This window comes from Helianthus annuus, chromosome 12, assembly GCF_002127325.2.
Source record: "Helianthus annuus cultivar XRQ/B chromosome 12, HanXRQr2.0-SUNRISE, whole genome shotgun sequence".
In the NCBI taxonomy this organism is placed as follows: Eukaryota; Viridiplantae; Streptophyta; class Magnoliopsida; order Asterales; family Asteraceae; genus Helianthus; species Helianthus annuus.
Genome location: NC_035444.2, coordinates 5,428,686 through 5,451,724, shown reverse-complemented (window position 1 = coordinate 5,451,724; position 23,039 = coordinate 5,428,686). Strand labels below are relative to the sequence as shown.

General features: G+C 37.1%; 2 protein-coding genes across 2 annotated transcripts; both read right to left on the bottom strand.

The window, feature by feature from the left end:
* Positions 1-508: 508 nt before the first annotated feature.
* Positions 509-8,864, bottom strand: LOC110893872 (CCR4-NOT transcription complex subunit 10). Its single transcript, XM_022141018.2, has 6 exons — positions 8,456-8,864; positions 5,217-5,303; positions 3,613-3,741; positions 3,426-3,512; positions 3,273-3,344; positions 509-2,585 (listed from the first exon to the last, which is right to left on the bottom strand). The coding sequence occupies exons 1-6, from the start codon at positions 8,633-8,635 to the stop codon at positions 792-794; spliced, it is 2,349 nt and encodes a 782-aa protein (XP_021996710.1). The 5' UTR covers positions 8,636-8,864; the 3' UTR covers positions 509-791.
* A 1,786-nt stretch (positions 8,865-10,650) lies between these two features.
* On the bottom strand, positions 10,651-18,145 carry LOC110893873. The gene is made up of 10 exons (XM_022141019.2): positions 17,808-18,145; positions 17,649-17,716; positions 16,078-16,139; positions 15,847-15,996; positions 15,590-15,766; positions 14,874-15,086; positions 12,913-14,270; positions 12,241-12,303; positions 12,040-12,109; positions 10,651-11,383 (listed from the first exon to the last, which is right to left on the bottom strand). Exons 1-10 carry the CDS (start codon positions 18,023-18,025, stop codon positions 10,718-10,720), a joined length of 3,045 nt encoding a protein of 1,014 aa, XP_021996711.1. The 5' UTR covers positions 18,026-18,145; the 3' UTR covers positions 10,651-10,717.
* Between the last annotated feature and the right edge of the window lie 4,894 nt (positions 18,146-23,039).

The following is a 23,039-nucleotide window of genomic DNA, read 5'->3' as shown; positions in this document are numbered from 1 at the left end:
CGATTTCTTCAATACCGAAGCTTCTGATTCATATCTGATCAATATTTAGCTCCCCAAATAAAAAAAAATTGAAGATCTAATGATGATGAGGAAAGGCTAAGCCACTTGTGATTATCTCTGGGTGAAGGGCTTCATATAACTAGATGTTTTGATCATAGTTATACCTAGGGTTTGGATTGAATCTTTTTAAGCTCTCGAATTATTTGGATTCAGTTGTTTATTCAAGTTACTTAAACAATTTGCTTTTGTTAAAACCTTAGTTCACATGTATCACTGAAATCACATAAAATGTACTCTTTCTTAGTGTGACTAATCTTTAAACTCGTGTTCTCTAAAGTTGCTCGCCATTCCTCTACCCTTGCATTTAGGCTCTGTTTAGTCTCTGCAACTAACACAATATTACCAGCAAAGAGAATGCACCAAGGGACTATCATCTAAATCGACCTCCCGACATAAAACCAAATTGGTTTACCGTAACTTGAAGAAGGTTGAAAGCAAGAAACAAGAATACTTCAACATTTGAGACCTATTAAACCATCTCTTCAAATAAACAGAGAAAAAGAAAAGTAACACTACATCTCAAATCTATTGAAGGGCCAACTCCGTTGGCCACAATAGTCTCATATCGATCAGAACACTAAAAAAAACACAGAATTTAAAGGGGAAAAATGCTCAAAAATAGTCCACAAACAAAAAGACCTTTTTACCCTGAACTTGGAGCTATATATATGTTACAAATCAAATCCTCAATTTCAAAGGATTGTTTTGACCTACCTACAATCCATTAACCATCACTTCTCTGCTAACATCCCTGGGAGGAACCGAACCCGGCTGCATTGCTTCAACTTCAAAACCGCATCTCGAGTCTTCCCACGAACTAAATCTATGTATGTTGCGGTTAGAACCACTTCCGGGTTGTTGGGTATTACCGACAACGCGAGTGTCACAGCCTCGTGGGCCCGCTCCATGTCACCTTCTGCTGCCGCCATGGCTGCCATGTCAGCCAACAGGACCCCGCGAGCCTCCTCCGGCTTCAGAAACAAAAAGCCAGAGCTGCCTTTCGGTAAGGGTTGTTCGAGAGCAGGGGCGTTATTGGAATTTGGCTCGTCAAGGTCAACGGTTTTCCTCATTTGCCAGATGTCACAATCCTCTTGACTGTACGGTACTTCAGTATTATTACTATTTTGCCCTGATATATAACTCGACAAATGCTCGGAAGCTTGTTTAGGCTGGTTCAAGAGACAGTAAGCTTCCGCTGCATAAACATTTCCGAGAAAAGAGTAAACCCTGGAACATTCCGGAAGCCTTAAAAGACACCTGGAAGCCGCTAACGCCTTCACTGCATTCCCAAGCTCCAAGTAAACAAATGCCAGGTCAGCGAGCACAGTTTGCAATATCATCTGGTTCTCTTTTCCGCAAAGACCCTCATATTCGTTAATCGAGCTTTGAAGCAACGGGTTTAGATTCCCCACCTTCATCTCTTTCGAATTCACAGGCGGGTTCGGGTTCGCTTCCCCGTTTGAATTCACTTGCCCCGGTCCGAGTCCTTGATCAGCTTTCAGATTCGTATTCCCATCGGGATAGTCCAACAAGTGTAACGCGTTCAGAAGACAACTTTTCGCAAACGTGAGCGAAAGATTCGGGTCCACCTGCAACGCGTTTCTCGAATTCCACGACTCTATAACAAGTTGTCTCCATTTTCCCTTGCCGATAACATTAACGTGAATATCCGCTTTCTTTTCCGTAAACATTATACAGCACTCCGCAATTCGAAGCCACAGAAGAGGCTTTTTAAAGAAAACGGAACCCGCTTGTTGGAAACATCGAACCGCAAGTACGGGTTTCCCACTAGCCAAATAGACTAGCCCACAGTTGTATGCGAAAAGAACCGATTTATCCTGCGAGATACTAAACAATTTCCTCGGTTTCTCCTTTCTTTGCAGAGAACCGTTTCCAATCGCTTTCGAGAAAAAGACGGCAGCCGTTTGATATTTCTCAAGTTGATAGTAAATGCATCCGAGGTTGTTGTAATACAACGATGAAGTTCCGGATTCCGTTTGACTGACTGATGCCATTAAAAGCTTTATCGCTTTTCGGTGATTATTTCTCGCGTATTCGAGCTGTGATTTTAGAAATAACGCAAGTGAATAATCTTTCCCACGTGCTATATTCATCGCCATTTTGACTTCTCGTTTGGCTGCTTTGAGATTTCTTGTGAGAATAAGAATCCAAACTTTGTATAAATGCACTTTGAGCCGTAAATCCGGTGTTGAAATAAACGACTCGTCGGTTTGTGTTCTTGAAAGATCATTTAACGGTCTTGTTAGGGTTTGGGGTCCACTCATTAACGATTCTAGTTCTAGTAGTGTTTCCTCCTCTGAGAGTGTTCTGGATAACGGGCTTTCAGGACCGTTTGTGTTGACGGTTAAATCTGAGCTGATGGGATCTGATGATGTCAGCATGTTACTGGGTGCTGATGTGGATTTTGTCACTAAGGTTGTTAGCTGTTGCTGAGTTACGTTTCCGGAATCACCTTGAGTGACTATGCTATTCCCACCTACTCTTTCCAAATAATTCATCACATCCTAAAATGAAGACGTTAATTTGCTAAATTATTAGTGTACCAAGTAATCGTAAGGCCTGTAAACGAACCAAACGTTCATGAACTGTTCGTGAACTTGTTCGGCAGGAAGTTGGCATATTTAATAAACAAACGAACATGAACACGACTTTTTGTTCATTTGATTAAACAAACAAACATGAACACATGTTTTGTTCGTTCATTTATGTTCATGAACGCCCGTTTATGTTCGTTTATTTACATTTATTTATGTTTGTTTGTTTCAATTTTAATACATAAGTAATTATATTTACATAAACATTAAACATAAAAGGAACTTTCTAACTACTTATATAAATAAAACTAATTGGTAATTGGGCTTTCTAGTAATAAAAATGGGGTTTCCGATGGAATTTATCGTAATTAATCACTAATTTATATAAAAATCGTTTATGTTTAGTAAATTATGTTCATTGGTGTTCATTTATGTTTCTTTAATTTTGTTGATCGTTTGTGTTTTTTATTGTTTGTTAAGTTGTGTTCGTTTAAGTTTGTTTGTTTATGTTCGTTTACGTACGTGAACTGTTTGTTTAGGTTTTAAACGAACGGAACATAAACGAACACGAACATGCCTCTATTCGTGTTCGTTCGGTTCATTTACAGGCCTAATCGCAATATAAACGTTTTATTTTAGTGAAAACAATAAACTTACAGCGGCTCGTGAGGCATGGTGGCCTACTAAAGAAACCTCCAGCAACAAAAGGCACACATGGCGGGCCACCCTCTGTTTAAGAAAAACGATTATGAACACGCAATTACGCAGATCAAACCGTGTAACAAGAATTAATACAAATTCAGTGTTTACCTCATCTATCGGTTCAATATTTTGATATAATCTTTCCAAAATGGAGAAGCACTTCTCGTATTCGTGTAGATGGTAGAGGATGACTGCCTAAAGAGAAACAATATAGAAGATCAACGGAAATACAAAACAAGTATGATAGGTATTGCAGAAAAGAAGTTGGAATACAACAAATAACGCGATGACGTACTATATTAAACATTGTCAAAGAAACATCAAAATCGTCAGATGGAATGCCCTTATTTCCCACTGATTTGATTCTGTTGTTCGACACCATTGCATTTTCCCCAGATGAATGAGATTGCCTTTCACTTTGTTTCTTTACGAAAAACAAAAAAGTCAAACATGTGCAAGCAAGAACTTATTATAAAGTCAAACTGTATGTTATATATAGATAGAAGAATAAAGAACTGAAGGATAAAACTTCATAACGCAAAACCGCTAGCTTCACTATCGAAATTTTCAAGTATTTGGCTCCATATGAGTGGTACTGAACAACTGATAAGATCTCTAATGATTTATGATTTGCTTGAGAAACACTATTAATGAAAATACAATTGAGAAAAGAAAGAGTAAAGTACACGGATGGTCCCTATGGTTTACCAAGATTTTGGATTTGGTCCTCACTCCTCAGCTTTTCAAATTACACAGATGGTCCCCGTGGTTTGTGCTTTGTAACCCATTTAGTCCCAAGCATAGTTACCTAATTCGCGGTTCGCTCCGGTACGGGTACGTGGTTCGGGTACGCGGTTCGCTCCGGTACGGGTACGTGGTTCGGGTACGCGGTTCGCCAGTGGTGACGTTTTCGGTACGGAGGGAGGTAGGTTCATTTCGGTACGAACCGGTACAGTGTACCATAGAGTCCGGTTCGGTGTACACAAATTAAAACAGAAATTACCAAATTCCAGAATTCAAATTACCAAACATAAACATTGAAGGACGAAGATAAAAATTGAAATTGAATAGGAGTAGAAATTGATGATGTAATTTGGTTATATGTTATATATATAATGTTAATTTATACTTTTTATGTATAAGTTTATAAGTTTAAGAACCAAATGTAGACTAGTGAAGATAGAGGGGTTAAATGTTTAAATACACAAACTACTTTTACACTTTTTATGTAAAAACCTACAGGTTTTAGGGTTTAAATGTATACTAGTAAAACTATAGGGGTTAAATGTTGAAATAACTAAACTAATTTAAACCCTAAAAAGACAAAAACTACGCAGCCGCTGTTTCTTCTTCCTGGACATTGACGGGAACCCTAATACATCATTCCAGTTTGCGTTTTACAAATCAATGGAACGCGTTTTGGAACATCGAGATTGTCTATTTGGTTCGCTGAACCGGATCAATTTGGATCGCCGTACCACCGCAAACAGGAACACCGTACCACCGCAACTCGGTTCGCCGGACCATGCCGTTCCGGCACGCAAACGAATTCTGATTGGGTACACCACGATCCAATACGTGGATCGTGGGTTCCCTGGCGATTTAGGTAACTATGGTCCCAAGCGAACAAAACTAAAGATTTCAACAGGTCCAAGTTAGGGAATAAGTGCGTTACAAAGTGCAAACCATAGGGACTATCCATGTGCTTTTAGGCAAAGTTGGCAACTTAATGCGTTACAAAAGGCAAACCACAGGGACCATCCGTTTAATTTTGGAAAGTTGGGAACCAAATCCAAAATTTTGGTAAATCACAAGGGACCATCTGTGTACCTTACTCGAAAAGAAAAAATAGTAGTGCCCTAAAGTATTGATATCCAAAATGACAAAATTTAGAAATACCTTAATGTTATCAAGGGCTTCCAAAAATCTCTTTGGATTTGTAAATCCATCTTGGAAGTTTTCCGCAATAGCGATGTTATGAAGAACCTGTATATAAAAAAATGAACTAATGAAAGAAACATCCATAAGAACTCAACCTCTTAAACGACAAAAGAAAACAGTAATAAAAACCTTCATCTATATATAACATGAAACGTTTATAACTTTATATTACCTTCAAATGATTTAATGAAAAAAACCATGATTAAAGATAAGGTACAATGCACAAGTAAAATAGAAGTTTTAACTGCTAAATTCTGTACAAAGAAAGAGTTTACATAACAGGAAAAAAAAGAACAATAGTCCTCGCTTAATAGTTACCAGTTTTAAATAATATCATATATCATGTACGTGGTATCTGCTATGTAGACAACTGTCCAGCTCCCTCGTCTCATTTCCTATTAATTACTTGGGAGATGAGTATATTTTAATAAGCTTATGTTAATTTAAAATTTGAAAAATAAACAAACATGGTGTGCTTTTAGTTATTTGTTGATCTCAATGTATATATCAGGTTAATATTTTTTTAATAGTTGCAATTAAAAGCAGTCAACCAAGTTACGAACGTAAATCAATGGCAAACTTCAACTGTCATAACTAAGACGGATCCCAGACTCGCTATAAGATGAATCGAAGGTCGCTTATAAGTTATAAACTGTAAAGTCATACATACAAGCCATGGGTTTCCACAAGATTTTGAAGACATTTGAAGTATACATAGTGTTAGGAAAGAAAGGGTGTGAAGACGAAAGGAGCTAGACGTTGAATAGATGGCTATAACAAGCAATCTGAGTATATTAAAAACAAAATTATTTTAAATATTCATTTAGTAATCAAAAAGGGAGTTAATAGGATGTGGTGGAAAAGATTGCAACATGCAACGAAAGAGGTACAATTAACTGGTAGCAAGCTGCAGACATTTGGTCATGTATGAGGAGGTGAAAGAGGCCATAAGAAAAGTAACTACAAGGGATAATACAATGTACTTCAAAGTTGTAAACGTGAAAACAAAATCTAGAGATATAAATTGAACAAGACGGAAAAGAAAAGACAGTTAATAAATAGACAACAATATTGTATGTTAGGATTCTCTATTTTTATTATTATGTTAACATACTAAGTCTAGCTATAATACTCTGTGCCCATAAAGTATACAGCCTATAAATATAGGAATCTTGCAAATCTATTCAACAACAACTCTTTCAATCTACCTGCTGAGGTTAAACGACTACACTCTACCAATTCTTACATGCTTAACCCCTCTAATGGTCATCATTAAAGAAGCATAATACGACTTCCAGCCACACAGCATATTTCAGCAGCAACAAAAGATAGAAACAATATAAGATATAAATATCATCTATATAAAGTTGGCACGTCAACTGCATTTTACAGTGCCCACACATGCTTTTGCTTCTCTATCCCCCGATATCTTTCTACATTCCACATCAGTCTTAAAACGTATTTTCAAGCCACTCAAGCCCTTGCACTACTTTAAATACAGCAGATTGGCTACTTTAACCACAACGGACACTTCATAAGTCAGCTCCACTTATATCAAATAGTCTTACTGACCCCACATGGCCACATTAACCAACATTCCCACTGACAGCTATTTATTTACCATAAATTTCGATCAATCAAGCACGCCAGTTTTGTTTTCTACCACCAATGAACCTCAAAACATTGAGGGTCAAGAACAGTACACCAGCAAAGCAACCTAAACAAACCATCTGAACACTCTATCTGAGTGTTACAAAATTAGATTGATAACAATGAAAAAAGAGCCCTAATGTCCTATCCAACGAAAACTGCAAACCTAAACAAACCATCTGAACACTCTATCTGAGTTTTCCTCAACTGTGGATCAGTAGGAGTCCACTTTTCCTAATCAAATAGAAACCATAAATTCATTGATAACAATGAAAAAAGAGCCCTAATGTCCTATCCAACGAAAACTGCAAAACAGACACAAAGTACCAGAATCAATCACTCTCGTTTACATCATAGTTGTCCAAAGAGCACAAAGTGTGCTGCGCGCAGAAGCACACCTTGTGCACTGTGACTTGAAAGCCATCTTTTAGGCGCTCAGTCGCAAATTCAGGTGATTTCCCTGCTAAATTCCAGCATAAAAGGGTAAACAAAAAAAAAACTAAGGCTGAAATTAACCTAAATTAAGCCTAGAATCAACCTAAAACAGCCTAAAGCAGCCCTAAACAAGCCTAAAACATGTCTAAACCCCTAAAAATAGTAGTTTATAGTTTATACTATGTGTCTAGCTTTAAAAAGTAATCCCAGTTTAACCTTAAAATATGCATCTGTTCCACTTAAATTCAATCAAAAACTCCAACGCAGTTCAAAAAAACTCATCCATATCATAAAAATAAGATTGAAATAACACTCCTCAACTGTGGATCAGTAGGAGTCTACTTTTCCTAATCACATAAAAAGCAAAACAGACACAAAGTACCTGAATTAATCACTCTCATTTACATCATAGTTATCAAAAGCGCACAAGGTGCGCGCCTAGGCATAGAAGCACACAGCCCAGTGCACCTTTTAGGCACTCAGACTCAAATTTAAATCATTTTCCGGCTAATTTCCAGCAAAAATATGATAATAAAAACCCTAATGAAGGCTAAAATCAACCTAAATAAGCCTAGAAATCAACCTAAAATAGCCTAAACAAGCCTAAAACAGTCTACAACCACTAAAAGTTAAAGTTTACATTATGCACCTCGCTTAAAAAAGCCCTTGTTTAGCGCAAATTCAGATAAATAACCTGATTAACATTTACAACCTCTATAGTTAACATTTATACAATGCGTCTCGCTTAAAAAAGCCCTCGTTTAGCGCAAATTCAGATAAAAATGGTAAAAAAAAAACTGATTAAGGCTGAAATGAACCTATATAAGCATAGAAATCAACCTAAAACCGCCTAAACAAGCCTAAAACACGTCTAAACCCCTAAACATGCTAGTTAATACTATGCACCTAGCTTTAAAAAATCCCTTGCTTTTTCAGTGACGGGCTCCAGGCTCGCCAACAACACTGATTTACATAAGGAAACTAAATAAAACAATCTCAATTCAACCTTACAATATGCATCTATTCCAATTCAATTCAATCAAAAACTCCAATGCAGTTCAAAACCTCATCCACATCATAAGCCAAAACAATAAACAACAAATAAATTTCACCTTCAAATCATCCGCTTTCTTCTCCAGAACCTGATTCAACACCTTAACACACTCCGCATACTTCCCCAACTGAAACAACACATAGGCATCCTTCGCAAGCGTCTGCGTAACCGAAATAATATCCACGTCAGCCGCTGACGAGCCGTCGGCCTTACTATTGTTCACCGATACCGATTCCATTCAGATCGAACAATCAAGGAATTAAAATCAATTGGAACCGATAAAACCCTAGGCTTCGTAACTTATTATTATTTCTCCACCGTATAAACAATAAAACAATCACATCTGCATCACGAATGGAAGAGGTGAATCTGTGAATCGTGATGATGGTGGAGTGAGAGTGATTTTAGAGAGAGAATCTAGAGAGAGAAAGTAAGGAGGGTGGGTTCGAATCGAACTGCTGCTGCTGCTATGGGTTTGAGTTGAGCGATTGGGTTTGGGTTATGATAGGGTCACGGTGACTGGAAAGTTTTTCTGTCACGGACGGTTGGGATGGTTGATGGTGGAAGGATCTGATGGTTGTACTCTTTCTTTTTTTACTTTTTTCTTTTTTTTTTTTAAACAAATAGATAGACTCGCTGTGTAGAATTGCACAAACCGGTTAATTTCAATAACAAGTTCGGCTACCGGTTATACCAGTTAATTTGACTTTTTTTATTTTAACCGGTAAATGTTTTAAGCGTTAATTACTTTAACAGGTTATTTTTTTAACTAGGTCGCTAGTTATTTTAACCGGTTATTTTTTAACTAGTCCAGTTTATAAATTTTAACTGGCTATTTTCGTTTAATAACCGATTTTTTTTGTCTTTTTTTAAATTTTTTGGGGTTTTTTTTCGGTTAACTGGTCTACCGATTAAAAAAAAGGTTACTATACTAAATATTAATAACCAATTACTAACCTATGGTTAAAAATAACCACTAATCAGTTATTTCTCGAGCAATTATTAATCGGTTATTTTGTGCACCTCTACGGGTGTGCATGGTTCAATTTGAGTCGGATTTTAGGCTCAAACCAAATCAAAACCTGGGTTTTCGTAAAGAGTTTGTTTTAGTTTTTGGTTTTCATGATAGGTTTGAATCACGGTTTCGGTTTTTTTAGCATTGACATTTGGGTTTGTAACTTTTTGGGCCAAAATGATGAATTTGGGATAGAAGTTTGGGCCTTGAATTTTTTTGTTAACGGTTGATTCATAAGTACACATTTAAAAGTCGGGACTAAGTTTGTTGGACTACATGACTTTTGATTTTTATAGATTCATTTAACATTTAAAAATTAAAATTAAAATTAAAATTAAAATTCATAAGTACAAAACCAATTCGTTAGTCTTTGTTTCGTTTTACGTTTTTTACTAAATTTTCCGAGTTAATACAGCGTGCAACGTTGCACGCAGCTTCAGTATGAATTCACAAGTTTTAAGAAATTTTATAGCATGAGGTATGTTCATAACACAATTTGTCAAAGTATGGATGACCACACACACAATGGACCAAATAATGCAAGAGTTAGGTTAGAATTTTGGCAAAACAATATGTCAGAAATTTCAAATACTATGCTAGAGTTAATATCACAGGCTTTAAGCATTATGTAAGAATCTAATCTATGTAAGGGTTGTTTGTTTAGCTTTTAATGTGACTTTTAATAGTTCAGACCTCTTACTGGCTCAACACGTAATGGTTCTGACGTTTTACTGGTTCAACATTTAATGATTCAGACTGTTTGTTTCGCTAGCAGATATTTGCCTTTGAACGCTTAAACATTATATTGCCTCTTAATGGTTCAGACATTTTACTGATTCAACACTTAATGGTTCATGCCTCTTACCGGTTCAACATTTAAGAATTTAACCATTCAAAAGTTGTCAAACATCCCCTAAGCCTTCTTTGTTTAAAATCTCACCTTAGGATAGGCATAAAACCGGTATGCAATAATCTAATTTCTTTGAACTCCAATTTATTCAAATTACAAATCCTTGAAATTTTAATTGTTACAAGTTTTTTTTTTTTCTTTATATTTCAATTCCTTAAATTTTTAATACTCTTTTTACAAATATACAGTTACGTAGTATATATAGTATAATCATGAACCACCCAACCCGACTGGTTCGATTTAGCATTTTTAAAAACCGTAGTTAGTGGTTCAACCCATATTTTTTTTGTCAAAACCGACATAACCCGTAAACACCCCTACCACCCAATTGTCACATTCAGGCCTTACTATTAAAAAAGATTACATGTTTACAATAACACTTAACTCATAAATGTTTAATCACCTTTCTTCAACATCTCCAAGATAGACTCCACATTTCTCACATCCTGGCTCTCTTCTTGTGACTCGCTTTGATTCTCTTGCGAAAAATCAACGCTCGTGTACGTTCGAACCCCGGGCCCACGTCCTTCACAATCCTTCGACCTACCTTGCTGCGCCCGTCTAACCTCCTTCTGATGCTCAGTTAACTCCAACCTTTTCCTCTTCGGCCCATTAGAACCCGACCCGTTCACATTTCCATCCATTAGTTCCACTCTTTTCACACACCGGTTTAACGTTGTAGTAACCTTGTGTTTCTGTGGAGGACTAGTCGTAGCCTCTATTCTCGAGTATCGTCTTTTACCAAGGTTTATTTTACCGGTTCTTGAAAGTTTGTCTAAAACGGGAAGTAAGTTTTGAGGGTAGTCTAGTTTGACTTGTTCACCGTATGTTGCATTCCAAAAAGCGACGGTTGGGTTGGAGATTGCGGGATTTGGGTGGTCAAGAGTTGCTTCGAGTAGGGTCGCTTGGAGTTTAAGAAACGTTGAGTTGAAGTTGATTGGTGGCCAACTGATTTGCAGAGATTTTAGGGTAGTGATCCATAATCGATGAAGTTGGTAGATCGTGTTTTCGTGTTGGTGTTCAGAATCCGATAGCCATTGAAGCAATGGATTTGATATAATCTGGATTAAAAAAAAAGGAATAAATTAAGAAAATGGCGGGTCATCCATTCATGCGTACATGCACATACATAGGAGTGCAAACGAGCCGAGTGGCTCGCAAGCTGCTCGAGCTCGGCTCAAAAAACTCGAAAAGAGAGGAGCTTAAACAAGCTTGAGCCCGAGCCTATAAACAAGCTTGTTTGGTAAATGAGCTCGAGCTCGATAGCTTCGCTTATCGAGCTCGAGCCGGCCTGTGAGCCTAAATGAGCCTACTGTTATATAATCTTTTTATTATTAATTAAAAATATATTTAAATAATAATAATTACTATTTATAAAATCATGAAAAAATAACTAAATTATACAAAATATAACAATTATAATTAATATAAATTAATAAATAAAAAATAAACGAGGCGAGCCGCCGAGTTCGAGCTTAAGAAACTTCCTATGAGCCGAGCTCAAGCTTTAGAAACAAAGCTCGAATCAAGCCGAGCTCAAGCTCGGCTCGAATCGTTAAACGAGCCTCGAGCTTTCATCAGTTACACGAGCTCGAGCTTTCATCAGCTAAACGAGCTCGAGATCGGGCTCGGCTCGACTCGTTTGCACCCCTACACGCACATACTTACAAAGTGATTCACATACACATACTAGAGATTTTGAAGGAGGGATGCAAACCTCAACAAATGGAATGATATCCTCATCAAAGTGAAAAGATTCCATAACGCGCGCCAACGTGGAGAAGACCCTGAAAAACCGTTAAAAAACATCACCTCTATGTTTAGTTATATTCTTATATTGGACCGAAAAAAAAACATTCGAACCACAAATCGACCGTACTAAATGAACACAATGACGTAACCGAAACTTTTAACCAACCTGGAAGTTGTATCAAGAATCTCTGGATTTGATTTTGCTTCTGCGTACGATACACCTAAATACCTACACAGTTCCACCAGAATTTGTAACAAATAGGTAAATGTTCATATTAAGGTTTTAAAAAAATATATATATACACATAGTCACATATATATATATAGGGGAAGGTTCATTGGGGAACACTAAAAAAGTGGGGAACAGCGGGGAACCGACTCAAACGAACTCCGATTGGACTCATTCCAGCGGCGTTGGAACCGGCTCGTCGAACCCTAGCTAAGATCTCTTAACCCTAAACCCTAAATCCTAACTCCTAAACTCTAAACCCTAAAGCTAAAAAATAAGGCTAAACTCTAAGCTAAACCGTAAAATCTAAACTATAAACCCTAAAGGCTAAACCTAAAGCTAAACCCTAAAGCTAAACCCTAAACCCTAAAGCTAAACCCTAAACCCTAAAGCTAAACCCTAAAACTAAACCCTAAAAGTCAAACCCTAATATATTTAGGGTTTAGGGTTAAAAGATCTTAGTTAGGGTTCGACGAGCCGGTTCCAACGCTGCGGGAATGAGTCCAATCGGAGTTCGTTTGAGTCGGTTCCCCGCTGTTCCCCATTTTTTTAGTGTTCCCCAATGAACTTCACACTATATATATATATATATATATATATTTTACTGACCTGGCAGCACACTGCAGGACGGTTTTGGTGCAATGTGTTCTTTTACGATCACCGACATCATTTGGTGATTTAATAATATGTTCAAGAACACATATTACAGCATCTCCACAAAAGGAAAGAAAAACATATCCCCGGGTGTCTTCCGCAGGGTCAATCTTGGAATAATCTTCAAGAAACCGATCAAACACCGGAAGTAAATTTTCACAGCATTTGGTAGACGTGTAAAGCGACTTCCACGGTTGAACAATTTGCACACAATCAAGATTCTTTTGCGATCGCAACGAGAAAAGGTTGAAAGGGTACGCCAAGAAACGAGAGACTACAAGATCGCAATTGTCATCAGGCTCTGATTTACTATTTACGTAATCATTCAAGCAGTTTGCGACAACAATCCAGTGATTTAAGCAGTCGTCGGGTATCGAGAACTTGTATAACAAACATGTCAACGTGTGAAGAATATCGTTAGAATCGTAAGACTGCAACAAGAAAGTCACGTACTTCGACAATTTCGACAATTTCGACGCATCCGAAGGTGAGTTTATTACGTCATGGAAATATAGTACTGTAAAATACACCACCGGTGTAACCATATCGTTGTCGTCATTCATTTCGTTCATGTTTTCGGTGTACTTGGTGTCAAGTTTCATCTTGTACAAAGGAGATCCCAAAATCGACGGTTGTAATTCCTCCGTAGCAATCTCGATAAAGTCAAGAAACGTTCGACCGATACCACTTTCCGATATCTTCTTTAGACAGTTAATAATGGTATCGATGCATGACATGACTTCACTAAACGGAACACTTGATCCCGATACAGTGGACCGAACACTTTTCAGTGACGACCGAAATATTTTTAAAGCGGCATCACACGCCACCTCGCCATGACCGATGAAAATGTCAACCATTTTGACAAAAAAGTCAAACTGACGTAAACTCCAAGGCATCCATTTGACGGAATAATGTTTTTCATCATCTAACGTTCTTGCTAACGCATAGCTATCGAGAATATCCAAGCAGAACTTCCATGAGCAGACGTTTTTACCATCGGGTCCCGCTCGAAAGACCACTTCAAACATAGGTTCAAGAACGGTTTTGTTGACAAAAGGGTGGTTAACGCAGGTGTCGAGTTTGTGGAGCAAATAATTCCACGTGTTTAAGCAGGATAAGTGGACCGATAAATCACATTTGCTTGACATGACTCCGATTAGTGGTGTCATTATGAGTTTAATGCTCTTCGTTAATCTGTTGGTTTCGAAGATCCCGTCGTTTTCTTCATACGTTTGTTGTGTTGCAACTTCGGTTGTAGATTCTTGTGTTGGTAGAATGACCAGAGCGTCAATTAATGCTTCCCACGCAGTCTACAAGAAAATTATAACGATTAATTGCGATATTTCGACTCATTAACTAAATGGATTGATTGATTAAACAAAAATGAAATAAGTTTTGATCCGACCTGTATCAAGAAAATTATAGGGTTGCAAACGAGCTGAGCAGCTCGCCAAAGAGCTCGAAACAAGCCAAGCCTTATCGAGCCCTAGGCGAGCCTTATCAAGCCCGAGCCGAGATTGAGCTTAAAATAAAGCTCGTTTACTTATCGAGCCCGGCATGTGAAGCTCGTTAGGCTCATCGAGCCTTAGTGTAATATTAGTTTTTATTAATTATTTAATAACATTTACCCTTTATTTAAAGTTTTCTACTAAACGAGCAGAGGCGGGCTCATTTAAAATAAAGCTCGCTTATTTACGAGCCAAGCCCGAACCTAAAAATAAACTTGTTTAGTAAACAAGCCTGAGCTTCACTTATTGAGCTCGCGAGCCTAAACGAGTCTATTATTTCTATTATACATTTTTACTTAATATATTAATTAATTAATTGGAAAACGAGTCGAGCTCGAGAAACAACCAACGAGCCAAGCTGGAGCTTGGGCACGGCACGGCTCATTTGCACCCCTAGAAAATTACCTGTGAAGCAATTTTGACTTGTGGGTCACCGTCAGGAAATGTCTGCTCAGGAATTTTTAGTAGCTGATTAATCACGTGCCTATTTTTTATGGCGTACGACCCTATTAAGCGAGTGTACCATCCCCAAGCTTGCATTGCTTGAATCTTCATGCCTTGTTTTAACAGTTCTTCCATTGCAGGAAGTAGTTTTCTCTTAACATCCACAATAACTACCTGTTTAAACAACATAATATCCTCATTGTAGAGTAAAATGTCATTTCGTCCCTAAGGTTTGGCCAGTTTTGCGACTTCCGTCCAAAGGTTTGTTTTTCCGCATCTGGATCCGAAAGGTTTGAGATCTTGCCATTTTCAATTTTCATCCAGCGTTAACTTCATCCATTTTTCTCCGTTAAGTCAAGGGTATTTCTGTCTTTTTTTGTTAACTTAAAGGACAATTTGGTTCTTTTCACTTTATGTACAAGCATTTAGGCTTTAGCATAATGTACTAGTATTCAAAATACCCTTACTAAACAAAAACCAAAAGCAAGTAAGTAAAAAGACAAAAACGCCACTGACATAACGGAGAAAAACGGATGAAGTTAACGAGCCGGATGAAAATGGCAACATTTCAAACCTTTTGGGTCCAAATGCGGAAACACAAACCTTTGGACGAAAGTCGCAAAACTGGCCAAACCTCAAGGACGACAATGGCATTTTACTCTAATCTCTTTATGTACCTTAGAGAGAGCTGCTGGAGGGGGGCATATTAACGATTTAATTTTCCGTAAACACCTTTCCGACATATCTCTCTCCCTTTTATCTACACTAACAAGTCTTCTGTATATCGGCGGACCCCATAAATATGACGTCTCTCTCATCTTTTCATTCACTTGAGTTTCCAGCTTCATCACAGCCTGCACCAGTAGCCATTAGAGAAAAAATAATAATAATAACAAAAAATTTAAAAAAAAAAATTATATAATTTTTGCCATACCTGCATGGCCTCAAAAGTTGTTGATAGAGATCCGGTAGGATTGTCAAGAGCGTGAACTATTGCCCGCACTAAAGATTCGATATGTGCGTCTAAGAACGATGTATTTAATTGTTGAACCGATATGCACCATACTCCTAAATTACAAACAGACTGCAATTAAACTATAAAAGTCAGTGACGATGAACATATGTTTGTGAGTGTGTGTGATTTCAAGCGAAATGCAATTTTGACCTTGATTCGAGTTGACAAAATGACCTTCTGCAAAGAACGTAGAACCATATCAACATCGTCTCCTGCCATACCCATTAAAACAAGATTAAATGATCAACATTTTCTATACGACTTTGCCCTACTCGTTTCACTAAAGTTTTTACGTGCTTACCGCTACTCATCTCACCAATGTTTTCTACGTGCTTACCTACATGAAGCCAGTGGCGAAGCTTGAGATTTCCGACCGGGGGGCGGAAGTCATCGGACCTAAAAGTTTCTATAAAACCGGGGGGTCGAAAACGTATATACCCACAAATTTCTATACGAACACTACATACTCTCCACTATTGAGCGAAAAGTTCGGGGGTCGGCCGCCCCCTCCCGCCCTTAAAAGCTTCGCCCATGCATGAAGCTACGTGTGGTCAGCTATCACGACACACATGGTGTCGATAGCTACTAAAAAAAACCTAAAGGCACTCATACCCTTTGTATCCTCACCTTTCGCTCTTTTAATCATCCAACTCTAACGAACCTATGTTTCCGTTTGTCCAAGCAAATCATGTGCCTCCGTTTGTCCAACAAAGTCTAACACCACATTTGGATATTTAAGATGACTATACTTGGTTGTCCACTATTTACTCCCGCATTGCAGAATTCCCAAAGAAGTTAGGGATGTGCTTTTCATGCATAGACTAGTTTTTAATTATAATTGTGACGCTTAAAAGACAATGGTTACGTACTTATCAATGTTCCAATAGATCAATGTATGTATGTTAAACAGTTTTATGTTTGGTTGTTTATTTGTAGTAGTTCATACGCATTATCTTTTGTCAAAATTTTAATTAAGTTGTATAATTTTAAGACTTGTCGTCCCTCCTCCTAGGATCCAAAACTACATGTAACATCGACACTCATACCAAGCAATACCATCCGCTTTACCGAGTGGGGAGCTCACGGATTTGTTTTTAATTACCTGTGTGGAGACTTTTCCGAGAGGTCATCCATCTTGAATTGCTCTAACCCAAATATGCTTAATCCCTTGTCAACGAACTAAAGTGAAATTTGCCTAATGTCACGTATCTACCGCCTACTTTTTTTCTTTTCATTTTCTACTAGCAACCACCCCCCCCCCCCCAAAAAAAAAAAAAAATCTACTTTTTGAAGGATAAACACCTGGTGCCACTACTTAAAGACGCTAATTCACTAATAAATGCAATCAAGTAACTTTTTTAAACTATAATTCCTATATATTTTCTAGGATAAATACACCACACCCAAGGGCGGTTCTTAGAAGGCCTAAGGCAGGGCCACGACCCGGGCAAGTTTTTCGGCCGTAGTGCTAATTTTCCGCATTTCAATCAAAATGTTTTATATATACTATGTTTAGCCCAGGCTTGCCCGGGCTTTTTTTAGTGCCCGTGTCTTTCGGCCCTGGCACATTCAACGAGCAAGATCCGCCACCGACCACACCCTGCATGATTTAAACCCTCAACCTTTTGGTTGTCGAGTACACCACTTAACCACCCAAATATCCCCAAAATCAACTACTTAAAATGAGACTAATTCTCTAATATATATAGTTATATACCCACCTGATATACCAAGAACAATGGATGGATGATAAATCATGAACCCCATACACTTCAAAGCCTGTGAAGCTCTACAAAAAAACGCATCAACACATACACACACATTAGCAAATACCAAACACCAACAACACAATCCAACAATCAATCAACAAAAACACTTACATCTCCTCATCATCCTGTAAAATATCAGTCGCCATCACTGACAGAAGCACGTGAGATGACTCAGCTAGCGATTGAAGAAGAGAATGATCGGTTGTTGAGTGTTCTTGAAGCTGTAATAACGTCGAGTAAAGGTTCGATTTTTCTGATTTTGAGTTAGTATTTGCACAAGATTGCAAAAGGGCTTTCAGTTCGTCGAATTGGGTATTGAAATCCCCCATTGATTCTCGTTTAATTTTGGAGAAATTTAGGGAATCGATTGTTTGTAGATATGAAGTTATAAACCCTAGTTTGCTGCAATTTTCGCGCCATATGTAAACTTTTTACCTCTTTTTTTCAGGAAGTAAAATTTGCTTAACGGCCCTCGGTCTTTTGATAACCTGTAATTTTAGTGCTAAAAGGTTTTTTTTACCAAAATAGTTTGATACACAATAGAAATATTACATAAGAATAAGAGGTAAACGATTGTGTTAATTATTATAACTAAAAGTCATACTTAGGCTCATAATTTTAACCATCACGTCATACAATGTCTACTACATTACTACATCATTTTCTTTCGCTTTTTTCCAATGTTTTAAAAACCGGTTTTAAATCAAACCGGATTAGGCTAAAAAATGGTTCAACCGGTTGAACCAGGTTGTACCGAGCGGTTCAACCGGCTTAACTAGCTAACTCTATAATTTCATAAATTACAACATCAACTCAAAAGTTAATTAAAAAACGCATGATTACATATTAAAAGATAATCCAAAAGTAAATTCATAATAAAAAAATAGTCCAAAAGATAATAAAAAATCATTCAATTTTTCAACAAGCTTTTTTAAATGGAAGTGTACGATATGTTTAAGCCATTTGAATGTTAAATACATCAAGTTCACGATCGCATAAAAGATGAGATTCACTATTATCACCATCCTCATCAAGTAGAGGATAACTATTTTCGTTTCATAAAATATTAAATAAGAACTTTTAGTTACGAATAATCACAATATATAAAAATTACGTAAGATAAATAACATATATAATAAAAATAAGTAACAACCCAAACTAAAATAACCCTGCTGGGCCAGTACCGGTATTACGTTTCAAACCGGTATACCGGATTTTACTGTCGGTACAAACCTTATGCCGTTTCACTTATTTACCGGGGTGTTTCGTACCGGATTTACATCTGGAAACGGTAATACAGGTATAACCGGCCGGTATTTACCGGTTTTTAAAACATTGTTTTTTTCAACTAAGAGTCATACTTAAGTTATGCGTTATGGGTTCATCTCTAGCCAAAATCGGTTCATCGAGGTCCCTTCATCTATGGCCAAAAGTCGGCGATCAACTCGCTATTCTTCACTGTTGGTAGGGGTCCCTTCATCTCTGGCCACGTTTTAATTTTCTTCAATATATATAACATAAATATAACTTTATTTATAAATTAAGAAATTTATGAAGAAGAAGTAAATATTCGTGAGTGTGACATGTCATAAATATAAATATGCAATTTTATAAGAAAGAAATTTATGAAAATAACTAAAATGCGTTTGATCCAATTTTTTTAAGACGCAAAGAGTAAGTACTTTAAACATACTTTAATTCATCTTCTCCAAATTCCATTTGATTTAGAATACTAATACACTATAATAAGTGATGTACAAACTAGGATAAATATTTGAGGTTCTTTAATCATTAACAAACTACTTTCTGGCTTAGAATCTGAAAAAAAAAAAGTATTTTCTTCAAAACTGATTGACGTAATGTTGTGGTCACAAGCAAATTTAATCCAATTACTACTAATAGCTAGTGGTAAGTGGGTATCAAACACAGGGAGTTTGTGGAATATGCGCTATTTAAAAGTTTCTCTAAGTTAACTAAGATTAAACTAATTGCCAGGAAAGTAAATTCAAAGAGTTGGATTGATTGATTGATTTTTAAGAACTAAAATTACTATTCTAATTGCAAAATGAAAGTTTGGTTTGTAAACAGTAGAGGAACAAATGACCATTCTAAGTCTCTGGTTTACTATGACATTTATGTTAAAATTCACTAGAAAGAACCACATAGACATGGTTCGTGTGTTGTGATGAAAGGGAACTAAGTACTCGGATTAGAAGTATGCGAGGTTGTTACCCGATGACCAATTAATCAATACCCAATCCTAATCCCGCCCATGATATCTCGATTGCCAACGGCACCAAGAACGTATGGTTTAGACTAAGATTAACATACAAATTAACAATTTACGAACAAGAAAACAACACACCATAATAAACAAACAAAAGTTGAAAGTCTATTATTCTATAAATAAGAATCAAAACACAAATGTCTTAGATAAACCTTCAACCTAGGATGATCACCATAAGTTTAGTGACTCATGACTTGGACAATCACCATCGCATACATATCAATGTTCATAAGAATTAAAAACACTAACAAGATGTTTAGAAATTGTTTCAAGATCCCAAGAACACCAAAAATTCGCCTCTAGACTGCTTGTAACCGAATGGGATTCATAGGACTTCAAGAGACATCATAAAAAGTCATTAAAATGGGCAGTTACAAGTTTCACGCAGCAGGCGCCGTAACCTACGGCACCCGCCGTAGGCTACAATGGCAATCAAAACACTACGGCACCCTTAAACTGGGCTACGGCGGACCAGAAAACACAGTGAGTGCCGTAACCTACGGGCAGAGCCGTAGGCTACGGGGGCACCAGGTTTTGTTTTCTTGTTTTCTTCATAACTTTCTCTTTTCAACTCCGTTTTCTTCGCCGTTTTCGCCCACGTTCTCGTAATTTCATCCTCTTCGTGTGATATCCTTAGTTCTTCCATTCCAATATTTTATTTTTTATTGATTCTCCAAATTCCTTCCCTTTTAAGCTCCATTTGTACCTAAAACACAAACAACCGTAGTTACCTAATTCTAGACAATTACATGGATAAATGCGGTGTTAAATTATCATTTATAACACTCAAGGGTTGTCATACGGACTACCCGTCACTGATATCAGAAAGACGTTTGACACGGTAAATTAGAGTTTCTTAGATTCAATGATGAGCCAAATGGGATTCCCAATAACTGGAGAAGTTGGATTCTTTGTTTTCTTTCTTCTATCGGAACATTAATTTTGGTTAAGGGATCTCTCACGCAAGAATTCCATGTGGAGCGAGGAGTTTGACAGGGTACCTGTTTCCTTTTTATTACACGTTACACTTTCTAAGGCAAGGGTGATGAGTCTAGTCAATGAAATAGTCACTCCCACCAATGGTCCATTAATCCCCCATTTATTCTTCGTTAACGATGCTATTTTTCTAGTGAATGGTACATATTCAAATTCCAAAATCTTACAAGAAATATCTGTTTCTTTCAATTATCATCTCGTCTTTGTCTTAATTTCTCCAAAAGTGAAGTTTTTAGAAATCTTGTGCAACATCTCAAGTATGTCAAGCATCTTACAATGTCAAACGACCTATTTCTATTTTGTCTACTAGGGAATTTTGGTGGGGGACAATATGTATCTCATTTAATATTAGGTCTCAATTGTCAACGAATTCAGATCCAACCTAACCATTTGGAAAGTAAATACACTATTTGTTTGAAGACAAACATATTAAAGTGGTTATGGCCAGTCTGTCCACGTACTACTTCTCTTTATTTAAAGCACCATTACAGGTAATTGCTAAATTAAAACAACTTAGACAATAATGAATCTAAATCAAAAGTTTGTTGGATTTCTTAGGATAAGGTTCTTGTGCCTAAACGGTTAGAGAGGCTGGGATTAAGTGGTTTGGGGGCTTGCAAAAATTCAATAAGGCACTCTTGGCAATTTGGTGGTAGCGTTTCAAACTTGACAAAGCTCAAATACTTGGCAATTAAGGCAATACATCAAAGTAGTAAGGAAAACAAATACATCCCACTAAAGTGCAAAATTACAAATGCATGGAAACATTATTGAAATATAATACAACTTAAGAGTTATCTCAATAACTATGGAAGACCTCATGAAAGTCGAAAGGAAAATTGGTTCGGATGTAGCACTCTAGCTAGACAATTGGGAAGATCATGTAATGTTAGTGAATGTTATTCTTAAACTCGAAAAACACAAGATATGTGAACTTTCAGATAGAATTACAAATGATGGGTTTTGTGCGGCCCCAAATTGGTGATGGAAGGGAGATTGATACAACAATTTTGAGCTTCTTGAGACTAGACAATGCTTGAATTTCACTAGGATATGGAAAAAAAAAGAAGGAAAGGACGAGTGGATATGGCTTGAGGATGAATTGAATGTCTTCATTTTTAAATCACTTCGAGAGATGATCAAATCAGAATGCTACAATCAAGGTAATTATTCTAATGGTTGGTTAAATTGGGTTTCAATCAACGTAAATTATTTTTCTTGAATGGCGACTTTAAATAAATTACATACAATGAATGAACTAACGAAAATGAATATCAGTAGAAGGTCAAACATATGTACTTTATGTGGAAAGTTAAAGGAATTAGCAGACCATCTTCTTCTTAAATGTCAATTCACTTATGTGATTTGGATAAGGTGTTTGATTGTTGTTGTTTTTCTCCTCCCCCATGTAACTTAATATGGAACCCCGTGCCATTCGCGAACTTTTCACAACCACCAACAATGGGCTTGTCAACCCCCCCCCCCCCCCCATCGCGCCATAGGTACGGTAGTGTCATGATGCATACGAGGAACCATATCCTCTTTTCAGGTAGTTCCAACACATCCCATTAAGCATATAAGGATCCAGATATACCCCTACCGATAATTGCACAATAACAACATTCGTGTATTATTACCAGTTCAACAGAATGAGTATACAATCACAGTTTTATAAATAAACATGATAACTCATTTGTTTAACAGTTGCTTAACAGCCGCTAGTACGGTCGATTAATGTATCAGGGTCCTTAAAACTATCTACGCCAAGTTGATGTAGAGTCTCCCTATACGTGCTCCTAATCGCTCCAAATACGACTTATAACAACACCCAATGGGTATTGTGGGCTCGGGATTCTCTTATACTAGAGCGTTCCCATTAAAGAAACTGATAATTTATATGAGGTACTGAAGGTTGTCTTTAAAGGAGTGAATGGACGATGGGATAAAGTATTTGGTCAATGCAGGATAAAGGTGACATGCTCGCTTGCGTGCTTGCTTACATTTATATAATTTTAAATGATATAATTTATTTGTATATTATAATTAACTCAACTCCTTAA

What these genes read in the sequence shown, in the direction of transcription:
- LOC110893872 (XM_022141018.2), bottom strand. Translation starts at nt 8,635, where the DNA reads ATGGAATCGGTATCGGTGAACAATAGTAAGGCCGACGGCTCGTCAGCG. An exon ending in AGAAAGCGGATGATTTGAAG is followed by an intron (nt 5,304 to 8,455) that starts GTGAAATTTATT and finishes TTTTATATACAG; the next exon opens with GTTCTTCATAACATCGCTAT. An exon ending in ACCATGCCTCACGAGCCGCT is followed by an intron (nt 2,586 to 3,272) that starts GTAAGTTTATTG and finishes TCTTCATTTTAG; the next exon opens with GATGTGATGAATTATTTGGA.
- LOC110893873 (XM_022141019.2), bottom strand. Translation starts at nt 18,025, where the DNA reads ATGGGGGATTTCAATACCCAATTCGACGAACTGAAAGCCCTTTTGCAA. An exon ending in CTCCAGCAGCTCTCTCTAAG is followed by an intron (nt 15,087 to 15,589) that starts GTACATAAAGAG and finishes TTGTTTAAACAG; the next exon opens with GTAGTTATTGTGGATGTTAA. An exon ending in ATTCTTGATACAACTTCCAG is followed by an intron (nt 12,110 to 12,240) that starts GTTGGTTAAAAG and finishes ACGGTTTTTCAG; the next exon opens with GGTCTTCTCCACGTTGGCGC.